Here is a 23536-nt window from a genome sequence, read left to right as displayed (position 1 = left end):
TAAATTTGTTGCAGATTTTATCTGTTGAGGAAAACACCTGTTTCTCCTTTTAGTATGCAAAATAGATCACTCAGTTTCCTCTGAATTGTACTCTGGTGATAATAAATCACTAGCATAGTGTAAAACACTCTTCAATGTAAGATGTGAGCTTGTATTCATATACACTCACCGGCCACTTTATTAGGTACCCCATGCTAGTAACGGGTTGGACCCCCTTTTGCCTTCAGAACTGCCTCAATTCTTCGTGGCATAGATTCAACAAGGTGCTGGAAGCATTCCTCAGGGAGTTTGGTCCATATTGACATGATGGCATCACACAGTTGCCGCAGATTTGTCGGCTGCACATCCATGATGCGAATCTCCCGTTCCACCACATCCCAAAGATGCTCTATTGGATTGAGATCTGGTGATTGTGGAGGCCATTTGAGTACAGCGAACTCATTGTCATGTTCAAGAAACCAGTCTGAGATGATTCCAGCTTTATGACATGGCGCATTATCCTGCTGAAAGTAGCCATCAGAAGTTGGGTACATTGTGGTCATAAAGGGATGGAAATGGTCAGCAACAATACTCAGGTAGGCTGGGGCGTTGCAACGATGCTCAATTGGTACCAAGGGGCCCAAAGAGTGCCAAGAAAATATTCCCCACACCATGACACCACCACCACCAGCCTGAACCGTTGATACAAGGCAGGATGGATCCATGCTTTCATGTTGTAGACGCCAAATTCTGACCCTACCATCCGAATGTCGCAGCAGAAATCGAGACTCATCAGACCAGGCAACGTTTTTCCAATCTTCTATTGTCCAATTTCGATGAGCTTGTGCAAATTGTAGCCTCAGTTTCCTGTTCTTAGCTGAAAGGAGTGGCACCCGGTGTGGTCTTCTGCTGCTGTAGCCCATCTGCCTCAAAGTTCGACGTACTGTGCTTTCAGAGATGCTCTTATGCCCACCTTGGTTGTAACGGGTGGTTATTTGAGTCACTGTTGCCCTTCTATCAGCTCGAACCAGTCTGGCCATTCTCCTCTGACCTCTGGCATCAACAAGGCATTTCCGCCCACAGAACTGCCGCTCACTGGATGTTTTTTCTTTTTCGGACCATTCTCTGTAAACCCTAGAGATGGTTGTGCGTGAAAATTCCCAGTAGATTAGCAGTTTCTGAAATACTCAGACCAGCCCTTCTGGCACCAACAATCATGCCACGTTCAAAGTCACTCAAATCACCTTTCTTCCCCATACTGATGCTCGGTTTGAACTGCAGGAGATTGTCTTGACAATGTCTACATGCCTAAATGCACTGAGTTGCCGCCATGTGATTGGCTGCTTAGAAATTAAGTGTTAACGAGCAGTTGGACAGGTGTACCTAATAAAGTGGCCGGTGAGTGTATGTCTGGAGGTCAGTACACAGACTAAATTAAAGAATGTGGGTTTTTATGGGGTTGGAGTTTATTCTCTAAACTGGAAATAAAATCGGTAAATCATTTTTAAGGCACTCAAATGCTGAAACAAAGACTCTCAGATGCAGCACCGATGTAAAAGTGTTGTTTCATGTCGAATCATGATGACTAGGTACCGGATACTAGAAGTTAATAAGTGTCAGACTTTGAAAGCCAAAGCCTAAAGAATGTTTCCTGTAAGTAACTCCTTTCTGTCGGAATCTTTATCATCTTAATTTCCTGGGGTTTCACATGAGCCTGACATTTCCCAGAAAAGTCATAAGGAAAAGTGCAAAGTCATGCTGTGTAGTAGGAGGTTGTAAGACTGGAGCACCGGACCGACTTGTAGTCTCGTTCTGACGGGATTATCGCGAGAAGTGAGCCCTCGTATATATTCTTCAGTCGAGGCTGCCAGTTCTCGTTCTCTCTTGGGTCTCTTCATCTGGCGTGAAAAGAATTGAGGTATGTTTTTTTATACAGTGGATTTAAATATAATTGTATTACTCACGTTGCTAGTTTGTTTTTCACGCTGTTTATTTTTTGCTTTCTTCAAAATATTGATGAAGATTTTGTAGTTTCGCAGCGTTTGCTGGATTTTAGTTCAACAAGTGGGTTTGTTAAGAGTGTATGTATGCATGTAACTGTAACTGAAGTCACGTGATATTGATAGCACCATGTTCCATGTAAGGGCAATGTTCCCGCCCCTTACTCTCTCTTGACCGGTCTCCCCCGAGAGCGGGCAGTTTAGCATGTTTTGCCGATAATAAACAATGCCAAGAGTTAAATGGCTGAAGAGATAAACGCCTGGACGTCCGTTCATCCTCTGGTCATATTATTCCGCTGCCAAGGTAGGCCAAAGGAGTAAGCCTACCTGCTAACAGGTTATGGGCCCAGGAACCGGGAATGATTCCAAAGTTTGACGGACTTGTGCGTCGATAGCTAGCACGACCACGCTAGCATACAAAAGTATCCAAAAGAGCTAGGTTAGCATCGGGAGTACCGGGAAGCTAACGCTAAATCAAAGGAAGCTAAACTGAACTGGAAATAACCATGGCAAACCGAAGCAAGAGCCAGTGGCCCACGTTTGACGGGAGAGCAGAGGAGTATGAGCTCTGGGAAGAGAGGATGCTGTGCTGCATGCACGGAGCGGGGCTGAAGCAGACGATCTTGACGGAGCCCGCTGAACCGCTGTCAGCGGAAGACAGGTCTACGGATGATAAGCTGAATGCGGACGCCTATTGTGCATTGGCGCCACTACTTGACAACACAAGCTTGGGGCTGATATTCAGAGACACAAAGGACAAGGGCCGAGAGAGCCTCAAAGTATTAAGAGAGCACTACATCGGAAAAGGTAGGCCTCGGATTGTTTCCCTGTACATAACGATGACAGCGCTGAAGAAAGCTGACAACGAGACTGTAACCAAATACATCATCAGAGCTGAGCAGATCATTACAGCACTCAGGAGTGCAGGCGAAGCACCGAGTGAGGGACTGATGATGGCGATGATCATGAGGGGATTACCGGAGAAGTACAAGCCGTTCACACTGATGGTGACACATGGCTCAGCCGACATGACACTGGGAGAGTTCAAAGCGAAGTTAAGAAATTTTGAGGCCTCAGAAGACGCAGACCCAGTCCCAGAAGAGGCAGGAGAAAGGGTGCTGAGGGCACAAGCGGCGCCGAGGAAAAAGACCGGGCCAGTGGAGATGGTGTGTTGGCGGTGCGGAGAAAAGGGCCACAGAAGGGATGACTGCACAGAGAGAGTTTGGTGCAGTTTTTGCAGAAGCAGGGGGCACACGGACAAAGCGTGCACAAAGAAGGAGCGTGAACGGGGCGCCCGGTGTGCGTGTGTACAAGATGGCGGTGGTGGCCGTAGGTCCGGTTATGAACCGGACGGAGACCGGGGAGCAGTGGGAGGAGAAGACCGCACCTTCAGAGCAGAAAAGGGAAATGCCAGTCTCTCAGAGAAGGTGCCGCATACCCAGAGAAGGGGAATGATCGTGGACACGGGCGCGTCGTCCCACATCATCAACGATAGGAGCAAGTTCAAGAGCTTTGACAGCACTTTCAGGCCGGAGAGACACAGTATGGAGCTCGCCGATGGGAAGCGTACTGTCGGAGTGGTGAAAGGGAAGGGAGACGCACAGGTATGTCTCATAACCAGTGAGGGGCGCCGGTGTACAGTGACTTTAAAGAACGCTCTCTACATTCCCTCTTACCCTCAAGAACTCTTCTCAGTGAAGTCTGCTACCGCCCACGGTGCCAAAGTGTTTTTCGACGAAGGAAAAGACGTTTTAGAGTCACCGGATGGCGCAAGGTTTGAAATCTATGTATATAAGAGAATGTACTACCTGCAAACCGAGTGTGATCTAGATGATGCGTGTCACGTCAGCTATGATATCCAGACATGGCATGAGGTAATGGGCCATTGTAATTTTGACGATATCTTGAAACTGCAGGACGTGACAGAGGGCATGCACATTAAGGGTCCAAAGCGCAGGCCTGATAGAGAATGTGCAGTATGCATAGAGGGGAAGTTCACGCAGACGAGAAACAGAGATCCGACTGACAGAGTAAAGACACCACTTGAGCTGGTGAACACAGACCTAACCGGCCCAATTAACAATGAGTCCATAGACGGTTTTAAATACATGCAGTCTTTCACAGATGTGTGTACAGGGGCAGTGCTTGTTTATTTCCTGAAAGCAAAAAGCGATGCAGTTCAGGCTACAGAGAAGTACCTGGCAGATGTAGCACCTTACGGTACTGTGAAGTGCATCAGATCAGATAACGGGACTGAATTCACTAACCGAGAGTTTCAGACCCTACTGAGGAAGAATAAAATCAGGCACGAGACTTCCTGTCCTTACTCCCCGCACCAGAACGGGACAGCTGAAAGGGAAGGCCGAACTCTTTTCGAGATGGCCAGATGTAAGCTCATTGACAGTGGCTTACCCAAGAGCCTTTGGCACTATGCCATCCAGGAAGCAGCCTATACCAGGAACCGGTGTTTTAACAGGCACACAGGCACTACCCCATACACGGCACTGACAGGTAAAAAGTGCAATTTGGCTAATATGCATAAATTCGGGTCAGAGTGCTATGCCTACCAGCAGGACAGAGGCAAACTAGATTCTAGGTGTGAGAGAGGATTCTTTGTAGGGCACGACAAGAGCAGCCCCGCCTACCTAGTTTACTACCCCGGTAAAGGAAAAGTGCAGAAGCACAGGCTGGTAAAGTTTGTCACCAAGACGACCTGTGAAAATGAGACTCAGACACAGGAGCTAGGACTGGATCCCATAGGAGGTTGCGAGAAGGAAGTAGAGATTTCACAGCCTAGTGTACCAAACAACGACGTACTGACTGACGGTACACAATCTGCATCAGAGGACAACCATGAGAAGCACCCTAGGGTGACACCACACGACAGTGGGAGATACCCTACAAGGGAGCGTAAAGCCCCGGGGTATCTAAGAGATTATTCTCTGGAAGATGCTGATGACGACAGTACACTCACTAGTGTAGATTATTGCTACCGAGCAGTTTGTGGTGTACCTCTGACCTTTAAAGAGGCCATGACATCAACTGAGTCAGGAAAGTGGAAGAAAGCAATGGACGAGGAGATGAGGTCCCTAGAGGACAACCAGACCTTTACCCTGACTAAGCTACCAGAGGGCAGGAAGGCAGTGGGAGGAAAATGGGTGTATTCGATCAAGGGAGACATTGACGGGAACGACCAGTACAAAGCTAGGTTTGTAGCAAAAGGATACAGCCAGAGAGCAGGGATAGATTACGGCGAGACGTTCTCACCAACAGCAAACCTGACAAGTATACGTGTAGTGATGCAGAAGGCAGCCCAAGACGATCTGATTTTACATCAGATGGATGTGAAAACAGCCTACCTACATGCCCCCATTGATCGAGACATTTACATGGAACAACCTGAAGGTTACGAAAAGGAGGGAGATGAGCTGGTGTGTAAACTAGAGAAGTCAATCTACGGCTTGAAGCAGTCGGGGCGAAATTGGAATGAGATGCTCCACACGTGCCTAGTAGATGACAACTTTATTCAGAACCCGACAGACCACTGTGTTTACACAAAAGAGGCTACAGAGACAGGGAAAGTAATAGTGGTTATCTGGGTGGATGATCTGATCATCGCAGCCAGCAACACCCAGGGTTTGGAGAGGGTGAAAAACATGCTTTCTTCCAGATTTAAGATGAAGGACCTAGGTAGGTTGAAGCATTTTCTAGGCATGGACTTCAGCCAGTCTGACGGCTGGGTAAAAGTGTCACAAAAGAGGCTCGTGGAAAAAATACTGGGACGTTTCGACATGCAGGAGTGTAGGGTTAGAGAAACCCCATGTGAACCAAAGTTAGAGTACTCTGAGGATGCGCCTAAAATCTCTGATGTGAAGAAGTACAGGGAGGCTGTCGGCAGCCTCATTTACCTGACAACCTGTACACGCCCAGACATATGTTTCGTAGTGAGTAAGTTATCACAACATTTTGCTGACCCTACAGAGGAAAATTGGGTCACGGTGAAACATGTTTTGCGATACCTCAGGGGTACTGCAGACAAACAGCTCTGCTTCACAAAAAGTCAAGAACGGCTAGGCATACGAGCCTATAGCGACGCAGACTGGGCTGCGGACGTTAGTGACAGACGCAGTACCACCGGGTATTGTGTGAGTATGGGTAAAGATAGTTCTCTGGTCTCTTGGAAAACCAAGAAGCAACCCACAGTAGCACTATCCACATGTGAAGCCGAGTACATGGCTCTAGCTCTGACAATACAGGAGTGTATTCATTTGGAGCAACTACTGGGAGGGATGGATTCCTATGTGTATGAGAAAACGGTCATCTACGAGGATAACCAGGGGACAATTGCACTTGTTAGGAATCCTGTGTGTAGACAACGGGTTAAGCATGTGGACATAAAATACCATTTCATCAGGTCTACCATAAGGGAGGACAAGATGTCCCTTGTCTACTGTCCCACAGACGACATGGTCGCAGACATTATGACTAAGCCCGCCTCCAAACTTAAGCTAAGAAAATTTGGGGGGATCATGTTTGGTGTGTAAAATGTTGATGTGTGACTATGCCATGTTTTTGTTCTGTTTGTTTATTTGGTCATGCACGTGTTGCACAGTATACATGTCATTCATAAGTGGGAGTGTTAAGAGTGTATGTATGCATGTAACTGTAACTGAAGTCACGTGATATTGATAGCACCATGTTCCATGTAAGGGCAATGTTCCCGCCCCTTACTCTCTCTTGACCGGTCTCCCCCGAGAGCGGGCAGTTTAGCATGTTTTGCCGATAATAAACAATGCCAAGAGTTAAATGGCTGAAGAGATAAACGCCTGGACGTCCGTTCATCCTCTGGTCATATTATTCCGCTGCCAAGGTAGGCCAAAGGAGTAAGCCTACCTGCTAACAGGGTTTTTCACAACGCTATTTCCTTGTTCAGTCAGAAAAACACGGCAACTGTTTTTAAGTTGTGATTTGAGAGTTAACGTGGCGTCAAAGAAATTGGGCATTTGTTTTGTTACCTGGAAGACCGAAAATGACAATACATTACAGTTCAATCTAAGGAGAAATGTTGCAGGGATTCCGTTATGACAATTAGCTATTCAGTCTTTCAGCTGGGCTTTAGCTGTTGAACTCATTTACCGGTAATGTGTATCAAGAAGAAAAATCGTTGTAGATATTCACGAGGAAACCACTCTTTTAATTTAAAAAATAAATAAAGTGGAAATGATTCAGGGGGTTTGGTTGTCGGTTTAAGCACCAATTTCAAGTGCTTGCTTAAGTACTGGGTACATACACAAATCTGTGGATTCAAATCTGGAGTTTAGCAACACTATTTAGTTTAAAAAAAATCTCCTCTGGTTAAATGAAAGCTTTTATACAAAGCATTTTACATTTACTTGTTCTATACGGAATGATGGCTTCACTCTGAAGATATATCAATTCTTACAATTAATTGATGAACGAATTGATTGATCAAATTTTTTTTAAAAGTCATAAACAATTTGAGGCAACAGCTTCCGAATTACTTAATCAATCCAGGCAACAATCATCAGATTTTTTTTAAAGTAAATAGTTATTGTGTTTAAATTTGAGTGGAGATTGCGTTACGCATCAACACGCTTCCTTCCTTCAGTTATCCAGTTAAACCGAAGATGGCTGCAGGCAAAGCACAAATTGGAAAGCTGGCTCCAGACTTCACAGCGAAGGCGGTGATGCCAGACGGACAGTTTAACGACCTGACGCTTTCCAGCTACAGAGGTATACCTCCACCTGGCCGTGCTTTGATGACTCGCTCAATGCCAACGATTCGCTGCTGCTCTGCGTTATCCCACAATTCATTGAATAGACATCCATTTACACTTCTGAAAACTAGAATAAAATGGCCTTTAATTACCGCGGGTCCTTTATGATATGACAAACCCAATAGATGTAATGTTTTTCTTTTTTTTTGGTGCAGGGAAATATGTTGTCTTTTTCTTCTATCCACTGGACTTCACCTTTGTTTGTCCTACTGAGATCATCGCTTTCAGTGACGCTGCCGATGACTTCAAGAAGATCGGCTGTGAGGTCATCGCCGCCTCTGTTGACTCTCACTTCTCTCATTTTGCATGGTAATCTCAAGCTTAACCCTTTACGCATCCATCGTGTGGATTCCCTCTTGCAAACGTCTCACGTTGTGCCTTTTTTATTTTGGTGAATGTTCTCAAAGGATCAACCTGCCTCGAAAGCAGGGTGGCCTAGGTACCATGAAGATTCCCATGGTGTCGGACACGCGGCGCACCATCTCCACAGATTATGGTGTCCTGAAGGAGGATGAGGGGATTGCCTACAGGTGGGTTTAACAAGTTTCTGTGTGCTTTTAATAAAAAATTAGAAACCATCTTAGTTGCTTTTGCTGCTGTAGAGAGATTCTACATACTTTTTCTTTATCATTAAATGCACCAACCTGTTTAAGTTTTAGGCAGCGACTTGAACATATACTTGCCTGCATCCCCAAACCGCTCTTTACCTCTTCTTCAGAGGTCTGTTCATCATTGACGACAAGGGCATCCTGAGGCAGATCACCATCAACGACCTCCCGGTCGGACGCTCCGTTGAGGAGACCCTTCGTCTGGTCCAAGCCTTTCAGTTCACCGACAAACATGGAGAAGGTAAGTTGCTGCTGTAACGCCACACGCAGATCTCACAGGGACAGTGTGACGGTTTTGTGGGGGATATATATATATCATTTTGTATGTGCGTCATATTGGCAAAAGTCTCATTCCAGACTTCTCTTTTCAGTCTGCCCAGCTGGCTGGAAACCAGGAAGTGACACCATCAAACCGGACGTCCAGAAGAGCAAAGACTTCTTCTCCAAGCAGTAACCGGCCCCAGCCCAGGGTGTGCCGCCTGCTGTAGGAGATTTCATTTAGAGATGACGTTTAAAGTACGAAGGCCTGTGGAAGAGTAGTTGGGAGCCTGTGTTTTTGTCAACATGCTGTTTGTGTGAATAGTGCCATTATGGCCAAAGTATATGGTTGTGTAATTATGATGTGGTAATGTGTACTATTTTCACTGTCAGGCTGAGCTACGTGTCTGTTTGCATAGTATGAGACTGAGGTTATGTTCATATGGAAATGGTTTCCATGTTTAACATTTCAACACTTGAGTAATGTGTAAAGTTCAGAATAAATGAGCTTTTCCCGAACCAGACAATTGCTTGTTTTCTCACTGCTCCTGCACACTGCGCCACACAGGTGCACTTGGTCTCCTTTTGAATACATGTAGTGACCTCTATACTGCTCCACCCAACATTTGAACTTGAACGTCTTATCAGCCTTGCTGCATTTTTTTTCTTCCCCCTACAACTTCCCAGCACAGGTTTTTCCTTTCTAGGGGTCAACAATGACTCATCATAAATGACAGTGTTCCCTTTGTGGCCGTGTACTGTTAATAGTTACCGGGCACGCCTAATCAAAAAGGCGTCCTCATTATTCATTACACCTGTGTTTTTGCTTCTTAAGAACTGATGTTACCTCTGGTTTGGTATGGAATTAAATCAACTCTTAATCTACTATTGTATTTAAATGAGCAGTGGATAAAATTTTACATGGAAAGGTAATATTAATATTGAATATATTCCATCCCGATGCTTTCTTAATGTAACGTTAGTATTCACAAATTGACTTCCGGTCATTTACTTTCGGCGGGAAAGACTAACATCAAGTTACCAACGTTGTATTCTGGCTACTGTTTGAGTACCGTTTAAGGAACTGTAACCCAAACTTTAATTTACGCGTAAGCTGTTAATACTTAAGAGAGCACACATATTAACGTTACTATAGTTATAGGAAAGGTGCGGTTGCGAACGGTCTAGATTTAGCATCTTCTGTATTAGCTTGATGTCGGTGTAGCCTACAGTTACAAGTTAATGCTAGTTAGCTTGATTGGCTAATTTGACGTTAATCGTTAGCATCGGAGAGCCCTCGGCAGAGGAGGACATGGCGGCTGGGAAAATGTGCACAAGGAAGAGCAAGGACGAGACTGCGGAGGTTTGACTACAACACATACTAGGAAACGACAACCTGTTTATGATTCTATTTAATCGGTTTCTGCGTTAATAAGTCCACGTTTGTCATGATTTCCAAGTCTGCTCTGGAGGACACTCGGCGTGGTCAACTGCGCCATCGTGTGGTCTTCAACTTTGACAAGTCAACTTTAGTCCTAATGTGTTCTCCTGTTTCTTAACGTCTATGTTAATTTTTTTTTTTTAATTTTTAAAAGTGGACCGACTTGTTCATCAAGGACTTTAAAACACAGCAACAGTCCCTTGTCTTCGTTAAGAGGATGATGGCTGTGGCGGTCTCCTCCATCACCTACCTCAGGGGGATTTTTCCGGAGGACGCCTACAGATCCAGATATCTGGAAGGTGAACACAAATGACCATAAATGTCCTCAAGAAGAATAAAGAAATATTCATGCATACAATTAAAAATGATAATGCAATATCAGAACTTGTTTCACGCAGTTAATTCGTTATTTTAACAGTCTGGACATCTGCAGCACATGCAGAAAGTAGTTTTACAGGGCCCTGGCGGGTGTTGCTGCATAATATCAGAGCGACATACATGTATGCTGTCTTTTACTTTTGTTATTTGGGCCTTCCCCAGATTTGTGCATCAAAGTTTTACGTGAGGACTGCAACACCCCAGGATCCAGCAAGGTTGTTAAATGGTGATTATGCTGCTAAAATGCTTCCAGAATATATACAGTAGTAATTTGCTGGCCACAGCAGCCACACCCCGAGTAGATAATCAGCACTACGTGGCTGAAGGTAATTTTCTTTCCTAATGGATGTCTTCGCCTTGTTCACTCTTCAATGTTCCAGGATGATGGGCTGCTTTGATGCGTTGGAGAAGCAATATGTAAGTGCTTCCGTCAATGATTTGAATTTGTAATGTTTTGTCGGGTCTGACTTTTTGTTTCATAATCCTACTTTTCAATCCTTCTTCAATGTTGTCCTTTAACAGCTCCAGATTGTATTCATTGGGGTAAGCAGATCAAGTTGGTACAGCAACACGTATGGTTAACACATTGATAAATTTGATCACATTTATTACATTGATCACTGTCATTGAAATCCAGGTGTACACAAATCCAGATGAACCAAATGTAAGTTGCCCCTGAAAATATTGAGAGAGAAAAAAGATTTTAAATAGAAACATACTTTTTTGTAAAATTGTAATTCCAATCTGGAGTCTACTAATGTTGAGAAACATTTCTCCCTTTGCAGTGCATTATTGAGTCATACCAGTTCAAATTCAAATACACTGAGAAGGGACCTGAGATGAACGTACTGAGGTTTGTATAGGCTTTCTGTTTGCTTACATGCATTGGATCCATCCAACCATCCATATGTGAGGATGATACAACCTCTGTGAATCCACAGAAACAACGATGTGGGGGTGCAGGTAACATTGGAGGACACCAAGAGAGCCTCAGTGCTGCTCATCAGGAAGCTCTTCCTGCTTATGCAGAACCTGGATGTCCTCCCAAACAACGTATACCTCAGTATGAAGCTCTACTATTATGATGACGGTAAGAAGTATTAATGTCTCTGCATGCAGTACTAATAGAAGGGTCAATTCTTTGTTAGCACACTGTAAACATTTGCTCTTTCAAAGTCACTCCAGATGACTACCAACCACCAGGCTTCAAGGAAGGCGAATATGACAGCCTCTGGTTCGAAGGCATGGCTGTGCACTTCAAGGTGGGCGAAGTGCAGACACCATTTCACACGTTGAGAGTGCGTGTGTCAGCAGAACAAGGCCGGCTGGAGAAGCTTCATGAAGGGGACCACCTGAGGGAGAGCAAGCATGTTGCTCAGAGCAATCCTCCAGACACAGGAATGATCATGGTAGGTGCAGGTGGGGGTTATTAAAATGCTAGATTTCAGGTTTATTTTTGCTTTACTGTAAGCAAGCACAAAATTCCCTTGTTCAATAATGGCTAAGTCTCATTCCTGATCAATCTTGTTAGTTATCCCACAAAGTTGTTGTCTAGCTGGTGCAGTTCTAAGTTTATCATAATTGTTCGTCTGTAGGATTCTCGTACGAAAATATACAGCAAAGACGATCTACCTTCTGAAGATGGTAAGTCTGTGCTGCTACTGTTACAAAGCTGCAAAATATATAAAAATGGTGACACTTACCTTTCCTTGTAACAGAGTCTGCACAGTTCAAGAAACCTCAAAGACCCATGGCAAAGGTAAAGTCGTTCTAGAGCCATTATTATAGTGCGGATGCATCACGACTGTCAAATGGTGCACTACATTTGACAGATAATGAAAATGTATCTTTTTTTTCTTTCAACCAGCATATTATCATCCAGTTCATCATTTTAAACATAAAAAATGACAGCTTTGGTATTTTCGGAATTTTAAAAATAAAGTTCAACTGTTTCAAACACTTTTAAATTACTATAGTGAGTGTAACTCAAATACAAAGACTACTACACTATCTTCTGTAAGTGAGATAGTTTATGATAGTTCAAGCCGTAGCCTAAAAAAGTGTTCGGCTATTCTCCCATATTCAGTCATACATGGGCCCTTAATGAGCGCTGTAAGCTGACAACTAAATTACTATGTTTTCTTTTTTTTTTTTTACAGAATTTGTGTATGAATGTTTGTCCCACGCATTTTGACCCATATTCTCAACTTACTGTGATCACAAGTATGCAAGTTAGAAAATACTATTTATTAAAAATTTGTTTTTATTCTCAGAGAAATGCAGTTGCCAAAAAACTGTCAAGGAAGAAAAGAAGAATTTAGCCACAGCAATACACAAAGCAAAGACCAACCGCAATGTGAAAACAAACATTACAACAAACACCACCAACAACTATCTATCAGTTTTTTATTTAAATGTTTAACACAGTTTTGTTATGTCACAATTTATTTGACATGAAAATGTGTCCAGACTGGTTTCTTACATAATTATCTTTACCCACCAGGCAGAAGGTTACTGTCCAGTTCAGTGTACAAAAAGCATAAATTAACTGTACAATCTAAATTAAGTAAATCAATGTAACATTTAAGGTTCCTATTTCTTTTGTATGTGTAAAAAATACATTGATCAAGAAATAAAGCTTGACTTGTAAACCCTTTTTTTCGTTAATTCGCACATGGCCAACACAATATATCAAGCAAGACAACAAGTCAACCGACAGTGCAAATCACAGTGGGCGACTCATCTATTCTCTGTGAGCTGAAACAAATCAAAGTTTAGCAAATAAAAGAACTGCAATTCAATTTTATTCCTTTGACATTCCTTTGACACTAAAATGTGTTTAAAGATTTCTGCTATTCTACACAGCTAGTTGCTTCAGACTTCATTGTTTAACATTTAAAAAACTGACCATATTTTCAGTGCAGGCTCGTTACTCATCACCTCTGATACTCTTTCCCTGAGGTGGTGTTCCTCTGTTTCAGTCTCACATTACATGTCATTAAGGTCACCACCACAGCTCCATCCTCCTCTGTGTGCGCCTCCTAAAAGAGGCTGTCCACGTCTCCCATTTCCACAAACACAGTCTTGAGCTGGGAGTAGTATTCAACCGTCACCTGGCCGTTCTCGCGCCCTATGCCTGGCGAATGTAGAGATAACAAAAGGAAAGAATGGAGATACTGTCATTGGTGATCAGATTACCTGCTGTTGTTGTTTTAGGGATAATACTTTATCAGACTTAGCACAAAAACAAATGATGAAAACAAACAGGCAAAGTGGTTTTTGGCTCCCGATCTATACCTGACATTTTGAAGCCTCCAAAAGGCACTTCCACCAGAGTGATGTTGTAGTTGTTGATGAAACAGGAACCAGCTTTAAGGTGTTCCACCACACGATGAGCTCGCTTCACATCCCTGAGAAAGTTGTGTGTTAATTTGAATAAACTGTACACATATTGATCAATCAATTATTGTACTTTACTGGATCTACAAACACTCAAAATCTCACGTGGGGTCGCCCCCCCCCCCCTTCGACACCTCATCCCAAACCCACCTGGTGAAAACTCCCGCAGCCAGACCCATGGTGGTGTCATTGGCTCGCAGCAGCACCTCCTCTTCTGTTTCAAAGGACAACACAGACATGACAGGGCCGAAGATCTCCTCCTTCACACAGGTCATCGCATCCGTGCAGTCACCTGAGCGAGGAACAGCAGGTAAGGACAAACGCTTTAAACTCGCCTCTCTAAACTGCAGCCGGGAAGAGATGAATCCCCTTCCCCTCTTAACCATGTGTGATGTGGCAGAATTAGAAAAGGAGAGGATTGCTGGAGAAGTGAATGGACGTCTCACCCAGTACACATGGAGTCATGTAGTATCCACCTCGAAGTTTGGGATCTGATGGAACGAAAGCTTCCCCACCGCACAACACTGTAGCTCCCTAGAAACACCACAATTAACAAAGAAATCAAATTAAAGTTTGAGCCTGTCGACAAAACCAAAGAAGATATTGGCACAAGTCTCACCTCTTTCTTTGCCTGGTCAACAAAGGACAGGACTTTTTCCAGGTGTGGGCGGTTGACCAGTGCTCCCATTCGTGTGCTCCCCAACAGCGGGTCTCCTATCTCAATCGCTCGTGTCCTCTTCACCACCTCCTCCACAAACTCAGGCAGAATATCCTTCTGAACGAAGACCCGTGTACCATTGCTGCAGACCTGTGTGACATTTGATCAAGTATAAAACGCTTTGTGGATTGGTCACATGTTGTGTCAAAAAAGTCATGTCCAAAGCAGACCACAATATCTACCTGGCCTTGGGACAGGAAGTTGGCCATCAGAGCTCCGCTCACAGCGTTCTGCAGATCGCTGTCCTGGAAGATGATCAGCGGGGACTTCCCTCCGAGCTCCAGAGTCACAGGTTTCACCCCCTTGGAGGCCATCTCCATAATCTGTGGGTCAAAAGTCACGCGGAAGAACAACCGCAGATTCCTCTTGTCACGTTTAGCATCGAAGCCGACAAAATAACTTTTAGGTTTTTTAAAAATTCCAGCGAGTAAAAAGCCGCGACCTTCTTGCCCGTGGGGACGCTCCCGGTGAAGGAGACCTTAGCCACGTCTGGGTGGTGGCAGAGTAAGCTGCCGGTCTCCTGGCCGCCCTGCACCACGTTGAGCAGCCCCTCTGGGGCTCCGGCCTCGCCATAGATCTCTGCCAGCATGACCGCCGTCATGGGCGTCACTGGGGACGGCTTGAACACCATGGAGTTCCCTGATGAGTAACACTCATTGTTTGACTCATCCGATTCAAGAGATCAGACCCACGTCAAGGCGGCACAATAACATAAGCGTCAGCTGGGGTTCAGGGACAATACGTTCCTTTGGAATGGACGGGCTCATACGTGAGAAGAAACAGATTCATGACAGCCGTCGACTGGGGGAAAAACAATTACACCTTTTCAGGATTGCTGAGAGTAAATGTGCGTTTTGGCTGCTATTGGACGATGAGCAGTTTATGTCCAATGACCCAACCCCAAAATGATTTGGAAACCAGTTCAAGAAAAATGATACAGCATAAAAGAAAATCACCCTGACTTGTCCAATACCATGTGTACCAAATTTAGGAAAGATTTAAATACAATTTGTTGTAGATAGTCTTATAAGACTGAAATAGACAAAACCTTGAAAGCTTTCCCTACTTTAAAGCCTTCATTTTGAAGCGCTATATCGATGCTCAATACATTTTGACACTGTGATGTTATCCAAAAACGCTGAATCACTGAATCCCTTTAGGTCGTTTGTTTCATTTATACTCTGCTAACCTGAAGCCACTTGTGTGTACTACAAGATAATAATGTATGTCTTGACAACTTTAAAAGGATCCCATACCACACGCCAGAGCCGGAGCGGATTTCCAGGCAGCGATCTGGAAAGGATAATTCCAAGCGCCGATGCCCACACACACTCCCAGAGGCTCCCTGCGTGTGTAGGCAAAGGATCCCCCCGGCAACTGGACATGCTGGCCTGGACACAACGAAGGCAAAGTGTAGACAGTGTAAATTTAACTAATATATTGCACGGCGCACCGCTGACAGATTTTCACTAATATCTTAAGATTGCACAAAATGCACAATTATATGTAATTAACATTGTAATGAATACAATTGCAGAATATATATATAGTTAGTGAAATTGTTGTCGGCCATGCCCGTATCAGTTATTTGTTTTTTCCTCCTGCTTCACAGGAAATGATACAGCTAATGATTCAGTTGTTTCTGTACCAACCTGCTAGAGTGCTGGCGAGGGCTGCATAGTACTCGATGCACAGTCTGCCAGAGTCCACATCCAGACGGGCTTCTGTGATGGACTTCCCGTTGTTGACCACCTCCATTACCGCTATCTCCTCTCTCCTCCTCTGAACATGAAAGTAAGAGTACGTGTAATACATTTTGGTTTGATCTCCGATGCTACACTTGAAATACAAAAACTCTGTTTTTCTGAAATACACTGGTTGGAAAAATCTGCAATCATGTTCTACCTTGGTATGACAGAGAGTCTGTGCTCTCTCACACAGAGACACATTGTGTTCTGGGTCATCTGATAATCAAGATGTGCATAGATGTGTTTATAATCTTATGGTTATAAAGACCTCCAAGGTCGACTACCAGCACTTGGGTTTTTCCAACTATATATTTCTGCTCCGAAGAGGAAAACCTTTGAGTAGACTTGGCGCATGACTTGTATGTGTGTCAACTCTGTCTCCTGTTTGCAAACATTAAATATCCTGTTTTAGATGATTTTACACTGGTGTCGTTTGAGAATTTTTCTAACAAACTTAATTGGGGTAGGGTATTGTTCATAGCACGAAAGGGGCTCCATCAGATTACAGACACACACACATAAAAAACACCTCAATGATATGGGCAGCTTCTATCATGATCCTCGCCCTCTCCATCCCAGACATTTTGCTCCAATGGCCAAACGCTGACATGGCGGCAGACACAGCCTGATCTACCTCTGTAGCACCACACGGGTCTAGAAGGCACAAGACTCGCCCTGCACAAACATAGGATGGGGACAACACTGAAGTACACATGTTTAATACAAAACAGTTGCTCAGTTTGGCACTATCAAGCCCTTTTAGTTTTTACTGGTTCAAAGTTGTCCTTTAGTAAAAGAAGGAGATTAAGTCGAGGCCAAAATGCCAAAAGCAGTACGTCTTTTTTCCAATTACGGGATGTGATGAAATAGGATGCATCATAGTGTCCAAAGAGTGGGATGCACACAAGTTGTGTGCCAGCTCATACAGAATCTGCAAAAAAAACTAGGAACCAAGTCTCACAAATTATAAGCACTACTTTTGACTGTCATGAAATCACAGTAAAATGTCAGTTGGATTGCACAAGTAAAGGCTTTCCCTTGCACATTTACTGACCTCAAATGTCCCTTGGGCATTATGATCAATAAAAATATCAGCTGTAATAGCCAGAGAGCGGTATTAAAGCCCACTAAAGCTGGTCCGGGGCCACCGGTGGTTGCACAAGAAAGGGGCCATGTGGGAATACAGGGATGTAAGCATGGTGTGGCTGGAAAAAAAGCATGTTCGCCCAGTTTCTTTGGATAACTAAATGCCATATCTGGAAAATGTATTAAAAATATCCGAAAAGTCGAGAAGACGTAACACAATACACAATGATATTGTGCTCACCAGACAGACGTTTCCCACAGTGATGATCAAAGTCCAGTTAGGAAACATAAGCACACGATCCTTTATGTATTACCTGTTGCGGGTTCGTAGACGTTTTCCTTGTTACATTTATCGGGGCTCGCCTGTCTCTTCCCAGCCCAGAAGTTCAGCGGCACCTTGATGTCCACGGAGCCCGAGGAGAGGCATCGCATCGCCGCCACTAGAGGAGTCGCAGCGGGCCACCGCAGGGACCCACGCAGCCTCTGGAGCATGACGTTCTTTCAAAAGACTCTTTTGCCTAAAGATTAGCTGGTCGACAGTTTAGAGTCAGCTAACGCTACAAAAACTGTTAACAAGCAGACCTACTTTTCCCAGCTTTGTCATTTGTTAGTTGCAACCATTGCCTTTAACTATTCGACAACTTACTTTTAGGCTTCTTCACAATTTTTGCGTATTTTAAGACCTATCATAAAAGAAACCTGTTCAACGTTCTGTTCACCACTACAGGAGGTGGGGCAAGTGACAGGTGACGTCATCGCGTAACGGACGATTTCTTATCACTGTCAATAACGAAAATCTACAAATTACTAATTTATTCAAATAAAACCGTTGAATGTGTCACAGTTAATCTATACCGAAACATACGGGTACTTAAATAAAAATTAAAATTAAAACGAGTGGATGAAATAAACGTCGGTGTCGTGGGAGGAGCTCCGCCTCCTTTATCTTCCAGCACAGCAGCCGTGACGATACATTGCAAGCATGGCCGGGGACAGCGAAACGCACCTAAGGGACCGCGGCGAAAGCACCGACGTTATTCGACAACCTTTCCTCATCGGTGTCTCCGGAGGCACCGCTAGCGGCAAGGTTGGCACTCCCGCTAGCACATTTGGCGGCTCTCGAGAACTGTCACGTCTCATTTTTTATATTTCAACAAAATCATGTCGAAGGTCTTTATCGTCCGCCGTTCGCCGGTTGACCGCGTGGCTCCAGAGCCCCCCCCCCTCCCCCCGCACCGCCACGGTCTCACCGTTAAGTTTTGAATGACGGTGTTATCATGTCTTTTTAACCATCCACCATTTACTTGTTCCCGATTTAAAACCGCCTGTTGTGAACATCAATCCATTTCACGTTTTTTCCTATTTTTTTGTACATCCCAGACGGTTACGGGAAACGCACGTATCACTTAACGGGGACAATTAGCGTTAGACTATGAAGAACAATGCCATTAGCCTGGCTTATTTCTTCAAGCTAGCTGCCCAGCTAAATTCCATCACGCTCGGGATGTGCCGGGCGTGCTAACGGTAGCGAGACACTACACATTTATATTTCCTTTGATTAAATGTTAGACACCAAAGCCTCCTAATAAAAGCTCTTCCGATGCTTATCCATTTGGGTAGCAGTAGACGTGTTTTTGACTGACTGGATAGCCAGTCGAATAAGTTTAAAACCCTTAGTTAACTTGGCCTATTTGTTCAAGTAATGTTCCTAACCTACGTGGGCACCAGTGGGAAATGACGACTCGAGATTGGGGCACTTCCTTTTTGTTCTGTGTAGGTAACGGCATAAAAATAAATGTGAGCTAGTTTAGTATGTAATAAAAACCGATGAAGTCCAACATTCAATAATAATAATGAATTCTATGTAAATGTTTACCCTCGCTGCTCTGACACCCACATCCCCCTGCGACCTCGGATGTCGTCTCTATGACGTCATTTGTCTTTGTTATGAACCGGCGTGCTTATCTTGAGCTGGTGTCGTAGACCACGCCCAGGGACCGGATGCGAACACTTTTGTTTAATGTGACTACAGTAATTGAGCGGTACTGTCAAATAAATGAGCAAATCGCTGCATGTCTCTCTAAATGGTTTCACTTACGGTGTATAGATCACGGAATTATATACGAGGTAAAACTCCCCATGTCTTCCGTTCTCCTTGTTAGCCCCTCCTCCCCACTCTGTCCGGGGCGCTGAGCCGGTGGGGTGGTTGATTTTGTTGAAGTCAGACTACAAACGTCCTTAATCGTAAGGAATTGGAAGATGCAAGTTTAGCACTAATGACAGCAGCATCCCCCGCACTGCTGAGGCGTAGGTTTAAAGGATACATCGGCAGTTCTTGAATACAGAACAGTCTACATTTATTCCATCAGTAATGGAAAACCAAAGTTTAGAGACTCTGTTGCCAAATCCAAGCATCAATTTACCCAACAGTCCCTGTTTGACGCCACACGTGCTTGTGTGTTTCAATTTCATTGTAACCCACTTTAATATACACAAAGGCAACAGAGCCTCCGGTAACTGTAGAATGCCCAGTCAGCTGTGGCTATGAGATTCATTTGGCTGGGAAGGTCGGTGGGGACAAACATGGTGGGCCGCTCAGCAGTTCACCTATGATTGCGAGTTGACCTAACTCAAAGTGGGAAATCACACACGCACACAATTTCTGGTTAAATGTGATCGTGGGTGTCGCTCAAGTCTTAAATTGAGTCCAATGAGGAAAAATTAATTTCATTTAAACTATTTTGTTCACTCATTTGAGTACGTTTTCAACCACCCCCCCACCTCTCCCCCTCATTTAAGTTTTTCTGACCTCATGTATGTAGACTGTTAGAGCTGCTACCTCAGTTTTCCGTCTAGTGGCATACCCTTTTAAAAATGTATTTCTGTCTCCTCAGTCATCTGTGTGTGAGAAGATCATGGAGCTGCTGGGCCAAAACAAGATCGACCACCACCAGCGGCAGGTGGTGATCCTCAGCCAGGACAGCTTCTACAAGGTGCTAACTGCAGAACAAAAGGCCAAAGCACAGAAGGGCCAGTTCAACTTTGATCACCCAGGTATACACATGCTGAGTAGAAGTGGCGCCGCTAACCCTTTGTATGGGATATGTATCCCCCTGCACGTTTTTTAATGGCATGTGTGCCATTCACACCAAAGAATTTATATTTTTATTTGCTTTGAAACCATTTTGCAAGTAGAATTTCAATGTAGTTTTAAGATTCCTACTTTGCCCAACAAATTCATTTGTATAAAAATAGATTTATTAAATGCTGAGGTTTTGGACTACATGGATTGAAAGAAGTGCTTTCTGGGTTTGATCACAATAAGATTCACATTCCAACAAGCAATTCACCAAGATGATCTAAAACATTTAAATCAGGTTTGTGTTCAGCAGCACAAATTGCTGCCATGTTAATGATTTTCTCCAGTGCGCCTTGGCAGAAGCATGGACTCCATTTTTGGAGTCTGACTTTGCACACTGAAGTTCCTGCTTCCTTTCTCGGCTGATTTTAAATCCCCACCGTCAGCAGGCCTTTCACAGAGGCAGCTGCTCAAAGGCTCAGAGGCTGAACCAAACACGTGTTACAGGAAATGGATTCCTGGGTTACCAAAAGTGCAGCGTGGGATCCCACATGGGCACGGGCGCACACAGCTCCGGTTTACCTGCGGCCGAGTTACACGACGTCTCAAAGATAAAGACTAAGTGTTGGTCTTTCTCTTTTCCTCAGATGCCTTTGACAATGAGCTGATAAAGCAAACACTCAGGCAAATCCTGCAGGGCGAGACTGTCCAGATTCCGGTTTATGACTTTGTCACTCATTCCAGGTGAGCAGATTTCTTAAACACTTGCCGTTCAGCACCCCACATTCTAGTGGAATAGATGAAATGCCAATAGTGTTGACTCAGTTCTGATGAACTAGCTGCTGTAATTATTTGCATACTACGTATGCAAATGTCTGAATGTAATCACTGACATGGAGGAGGGAATCTGTTTCAGAAAAGTGGAGTTTATTACGGTGTATCCGGCAGATGTGGTCCTGTTTGAGGGCATCCTCATGTTCTACTCGCAGGAAATTCGAGATTTGTTCCAGATGAAGCTGTTTGTGGACACAGATCCAGATACGAGACTCTCGCGCAGAGGTGTGTAGTGAGGGTTAGGTTAATATAAAGTGTTCAGAGCAATGCACCCCCTAACTTATCAGTGTGTTTCAGTTCTTCGAGACATTGGTGAGCGTGGGAGAGAGCTGGAACAAGTGCTGGCTCAATACATCACTTTTGTGAAACCGGCCTTCGAGGAGTTCTGTTTACCAGTAAGTGATGTTCCTACCGTACAAGCCTCTGTGGTGGTGCAGAGTCCAACAGCATGGGAGGGTGGGGGCGTGAATGTTTTTTGGTTATTAACTTTGACTTTGTCTCCTATTTCTAGACAAAGAAGTATGCAGATGTGATTATTCCACGAGGAGCAGATAACCTTGGTATGGACACTTATTCTACCCTACGCCGATGTTGCATTTTTGTTGGTCGGACTGGGAATGTTGTTAAAGGAGGATTCCACAGATCTGTCTGTTTACAGACTCAAAGTATTTGGGGAGGTGAAGTTGCCATGATTTTAGTTTAGTTGCAACAATGCAGATTGGTGCTACATTTTAATTGCTATTTGCAATAAATGCTGATGTCCGACTGAACTGTTGACTTGAGAGTTGCATTGTGGGTAATGTAAGTACCACATATTGACTATGCATGGAAAAGAGAAATGAAGTCTTTTGTTCTGCTCCCTTAATTTGTATCAGTCGCTGGACAATGTTTCTAGGCGTGCATTACTTAATCGGTGGGGTACTGTGTAAACATCTGTATTCCTCATGTTTCTGCAGTGGCCATCAACTTGATAGTACAGCACATCCAAGACATTCTGAACGGCGGACCAAGCAAGCGTCACAACGGCTGCACCAACGGCCACAGTACCCCACGTCAGCGGCGGACCTCTGAGTCCAGCAGCCGGCCTCATTGACCTCGTCACACCTCTCTTCACAGGCCGGAGAGGGGTGCAGAGAGGTTACGCTGTAAATAATGCCTCTTGGCATTCCCGTATTTAAGCGAGGGAGGGAAATGCAAAAAATATTTGAAATGCCTTTTTATTATGACTACACTATTGGGTACTTCGTTAGTTATTAAACTTGATTTAGTTTTTTTTCTTTTTTTTTTTTTCTTTCCCAGTTTAAAAGAAAAGTGAGACCATGGGTTTAAAATTGACCCCACCCATTTTCCTCCCAAATTGCATTTTGTGTTTATGTATCCCCTGCTGCTCCATGGTAAATCATGCCGCCTATGAATAAAAGAGGGGAGCCTTTTCTTTATTGCAATATCTGATAAAACTTGAAACCCTCTAATTGCAGGAGAGACTGAATCATGTTTGGTTGGGTTCTAAAGGAGAGGATGTGAAATACAACACAAGTTAAAGAAACTGATTGGACGCCTCTATTAGTACTGACAATCTGTCGAGTGTTACCAACCCTAATTTTATTTATTTTTTGGGGGACGTTCGAGTTCCTTTTTTATTGTCTGTTGGGAATCTAAAAGTTCTGTTTTCTACAAAAAAAAAAACTATAGTGTCTGCTGCTGTGTGACATGCTACATGATTCTTCAGTACTGATTGTCACTGCAGAATGAGACAACAACATCAATGAAGCCAAAGGCTGGGAGGTTCAGCTGACCAACGTATTTACCCAGTCTACTGTTGATGGTGTTATTACATTTGGATAACTACAAAGCTGGTGACTGTCCCGATTAAAACTTATTTATACAGGCAGTATTTTGTTAAGTTATTAAGCAATGCTCATTCTAATTTGGATATTTGTTTTTCTTAAATATTCCTATATTTTTTAAATGGTTAGACTAGTATTGCTGAGAGAATTAATCCTGTTAAACAGATATGAAATACATACTCAGGCTGGCAAACCGATTCGGCTGCAATTGCCAGGAAGTGATGAAGGTGTTAAATGCCTTAGCAATATTAGTGATCCCAGGTGTGGCCATTAACCGCCAAGACCCACCACAATGCCTCTGCAAAGTTGCCTCAGGTTAACATGTACAGTAAGTATCCACACTACAAGCCAATTTCCATTATT

At 44.0% G+C, this 23536-nt stretch overlaps 4 protein-coding genes across 7 annotated transcripts; 3 read left to right on the top strand and 1 right to left on the bottom strand.

Annotated features, from left to right (window-relative positions):
- Positions 1–1757: 1757 nt before the first annotated feature.
- On the top strand, positions 1758–9162 carry prdx1 (peroxiredoxin 1). The gene is made up of 6 exons (XM_037458095.2): positions 1758–1897; positions 7609–7733; positions 7933–8086; positions 8185–8307; positions 8496–8626; positions 8757–9162. Exons 2-6 carry the CDS (start codon positions 7628–7630, stop codon positions 8837–8839), a joined length of 597 nt encoding a protein of 198 aa, XP_037313992.1. The 5' UTR covers positions 1758–1897; positions 7609–7627; the 3' UTR covers positions 8840–9162.
- Positions 9163–9298: 136 nt separating this feature from the next.
- On the top strand, positions 9299–12860 carry zte38 (zebrafish testis-expressed 38). Of its 4 annotated transcripts, none has more exons than XM_037458089.2 (13): positions 9299–9572; positions 9928–10006; positions 10239–10383; positions 10625–10688; positions 10843–10879; positions 10985–11005; positions 11100–11126; positions 11248–11315; positions 11404–11552; positions 11648–11871; positions 12058–12106; positions 12181–12221; positions 12736–12860. In XM_037458089.2, exons 1-13 carry the CDS (start codon positions 9484–9486, stop codon positions 12781–12783), a joined length of 1041 nt encoding a protein of 346 aa, XP_037313986.2. In that variant the 5' UTR covers positions 9299–9483; the 3' UTR covers positions 12784–12860. The 4 variants fall into 4 exon arrangements, with proteins under 4 accessions (XP_037313986.2, XP_037313985.2, XP_037313987.1 ...); XM_037458088.2 differs by having other exon boundaries at positions 11639–11871; XM_037458090.2 differs by lacking the exon at positions 9928–10006 and having other exon boundaries at positions 11639–11871.
- On the bottom strand, positions 12717–18146 carry aldh9a1b (aldehyde dehydrogenase 9 family, member A1b). Its single transcript, XM_062557540.1, has 11 exons — positions 17728–18146; positions 16857–17002; positions 16232–16361; positions 15836–15970; positions 15022–15218; positions 14762–14902; positions 14481–14669; positions 14308–14395; positions 14012–14153; positions 13760–13872; positions 12717–13598 (listed from the first exon to the last, which is right to left on the bottom strand). The coding sequence occupies exons 1-11, from the start codon at positions 17903–17905 to the stop codon at positions 13504–13506; spliced, it is 1554 nt and encodes a 517-aa protein (XP_062413524.1). The 5' UTR covers positions 17906–18146; the 3' UTR covers positions 12717–13503.
- A 211-nt stretch (positions 18147–18357) lies between these two features.
- Positions 18358–23330, top strand: uck2b (uridine-cytidine kinase 2b). Its single transcript, XM_037458093.2, has 7 exons — positions 18358–18500; positions 20308–20467; positions 21140–21236; positions 21409–21551; positions 21624–21721; positions 21838–21886; positions 22283–23330. The coding sequence occupies exons 1-7, from the start codon at positions 18396–18398 to the stop codon at positions 22417–22419; spliced, it is 789 nt and encodes a 262-aa protein (XP_037313990.2). The 5' UTR covers positions 18358–18395; the 3' UTR covers positions 22420–23330.
- The last annotated feature ends 206 nt before the right edge of the window (positions 23331–23536 follow it).

This window comes from Pungitius pungitius, chromosome 15 (genome assembly GCF_949316345.1).
Source record: "Pungitius pungitius chromosome 15, fPunPun2.1, whole genome shotgun sequence".
NCBI classification, from domain to species: domain Eukaryota; kingdom Metazoa; phylum Chordata; class Actinopteri; order Perciformes; family Gasterosteidae; genus Pungitius; species Pungitius pungitius.
This window is presented reverse-complemented; position numbering and strand designations above follow the sequence as displayed.

Bases quoted from the DNA above. Each gene is read 5' to 3' on its own strand.
- prdx1 (XM_037458095.2), top strand. From the start codon at position 7,628: ATGGCTGCAGGCAAAGCACAAATTGGAAAGCTGGCTCCAGACTTCACA. The intron at 7,734-7,932 runs GTATACCTCCAC...TTTTTGGTGCAG, and splicing joins GACGCTTTCCAGCTACAGAG to GGAAATATGTTGTCTTTTTC. The intron at 8,627-8,756 runs GTAAGTTGCTGC...TTCTCTTTTCAG, and splicing joins CACCGACAAACATGGAGAAG to TCTGCCCAGCTGGCTGGAAA.
- zte38 (XM_037458088.2), top strand. From the start codon at position 9,484: ATGTTACCTCTGGTTTGGTATGGAATTAAATCAACTCTTAATCTACTA. The intron at 11,127-11,247 runs GTAAGTTGCCCC...CTCCCTTTGCAG, and splicing joins CAAATCCAGATGAACCAAAT to TGCATTATTGAGTCATACCA. The intron at 11,553-11,638 runs GTAAGAAGTATT...GCTCTTTCAAAG, and splicing joins GCTCTACTATTATGATGACG to TCACTCCAGATGACTACCAA.
- aldh9a1b (XM_062557540.1), bottom strand. From the start codon at position 17,905: ATGCTCCAGAGGCTGCGTGGGTCCCTGCGGTGGCCCGCTGCGACTCCT. The intron at 15,219-15,835 runs GTATGGGATCCT...GTTACTCATCAG, and splicing joins CGCTCCGGCTCTGGCGTGTG to GGAACTCCATGGTGTTCAAG. The intron at 13,873-14,011 runs GTGGGTTTGGGA...CAACTTTCTCAG, and splicing joins GCTGCGGGAGTTTTCACCAG to GGATGTGAAGCGAGCTCATC.
- uck2b (XM_037458093.2), top strand. From the start codon at position 18,396: ATGGCCGGGGACAGCGAAACGCACCTAAGGGACCGCGGCGAAAGCACC. The intron at 21,237-21,408 runs GTGAGCAGATTT...AATCTGTTTCAG, and splicing joins GACTTTGTCACTCATTCCAG to AAAAGTGGAGTTTATTACGG. The intron at 21,722-21,837 runs GTAAGTGATGTT...TCCTATTTCTAG, and splicing joins TCGAGGAGTTCTGTTTACCA to ACAAAGAAGTATGCAGATGT.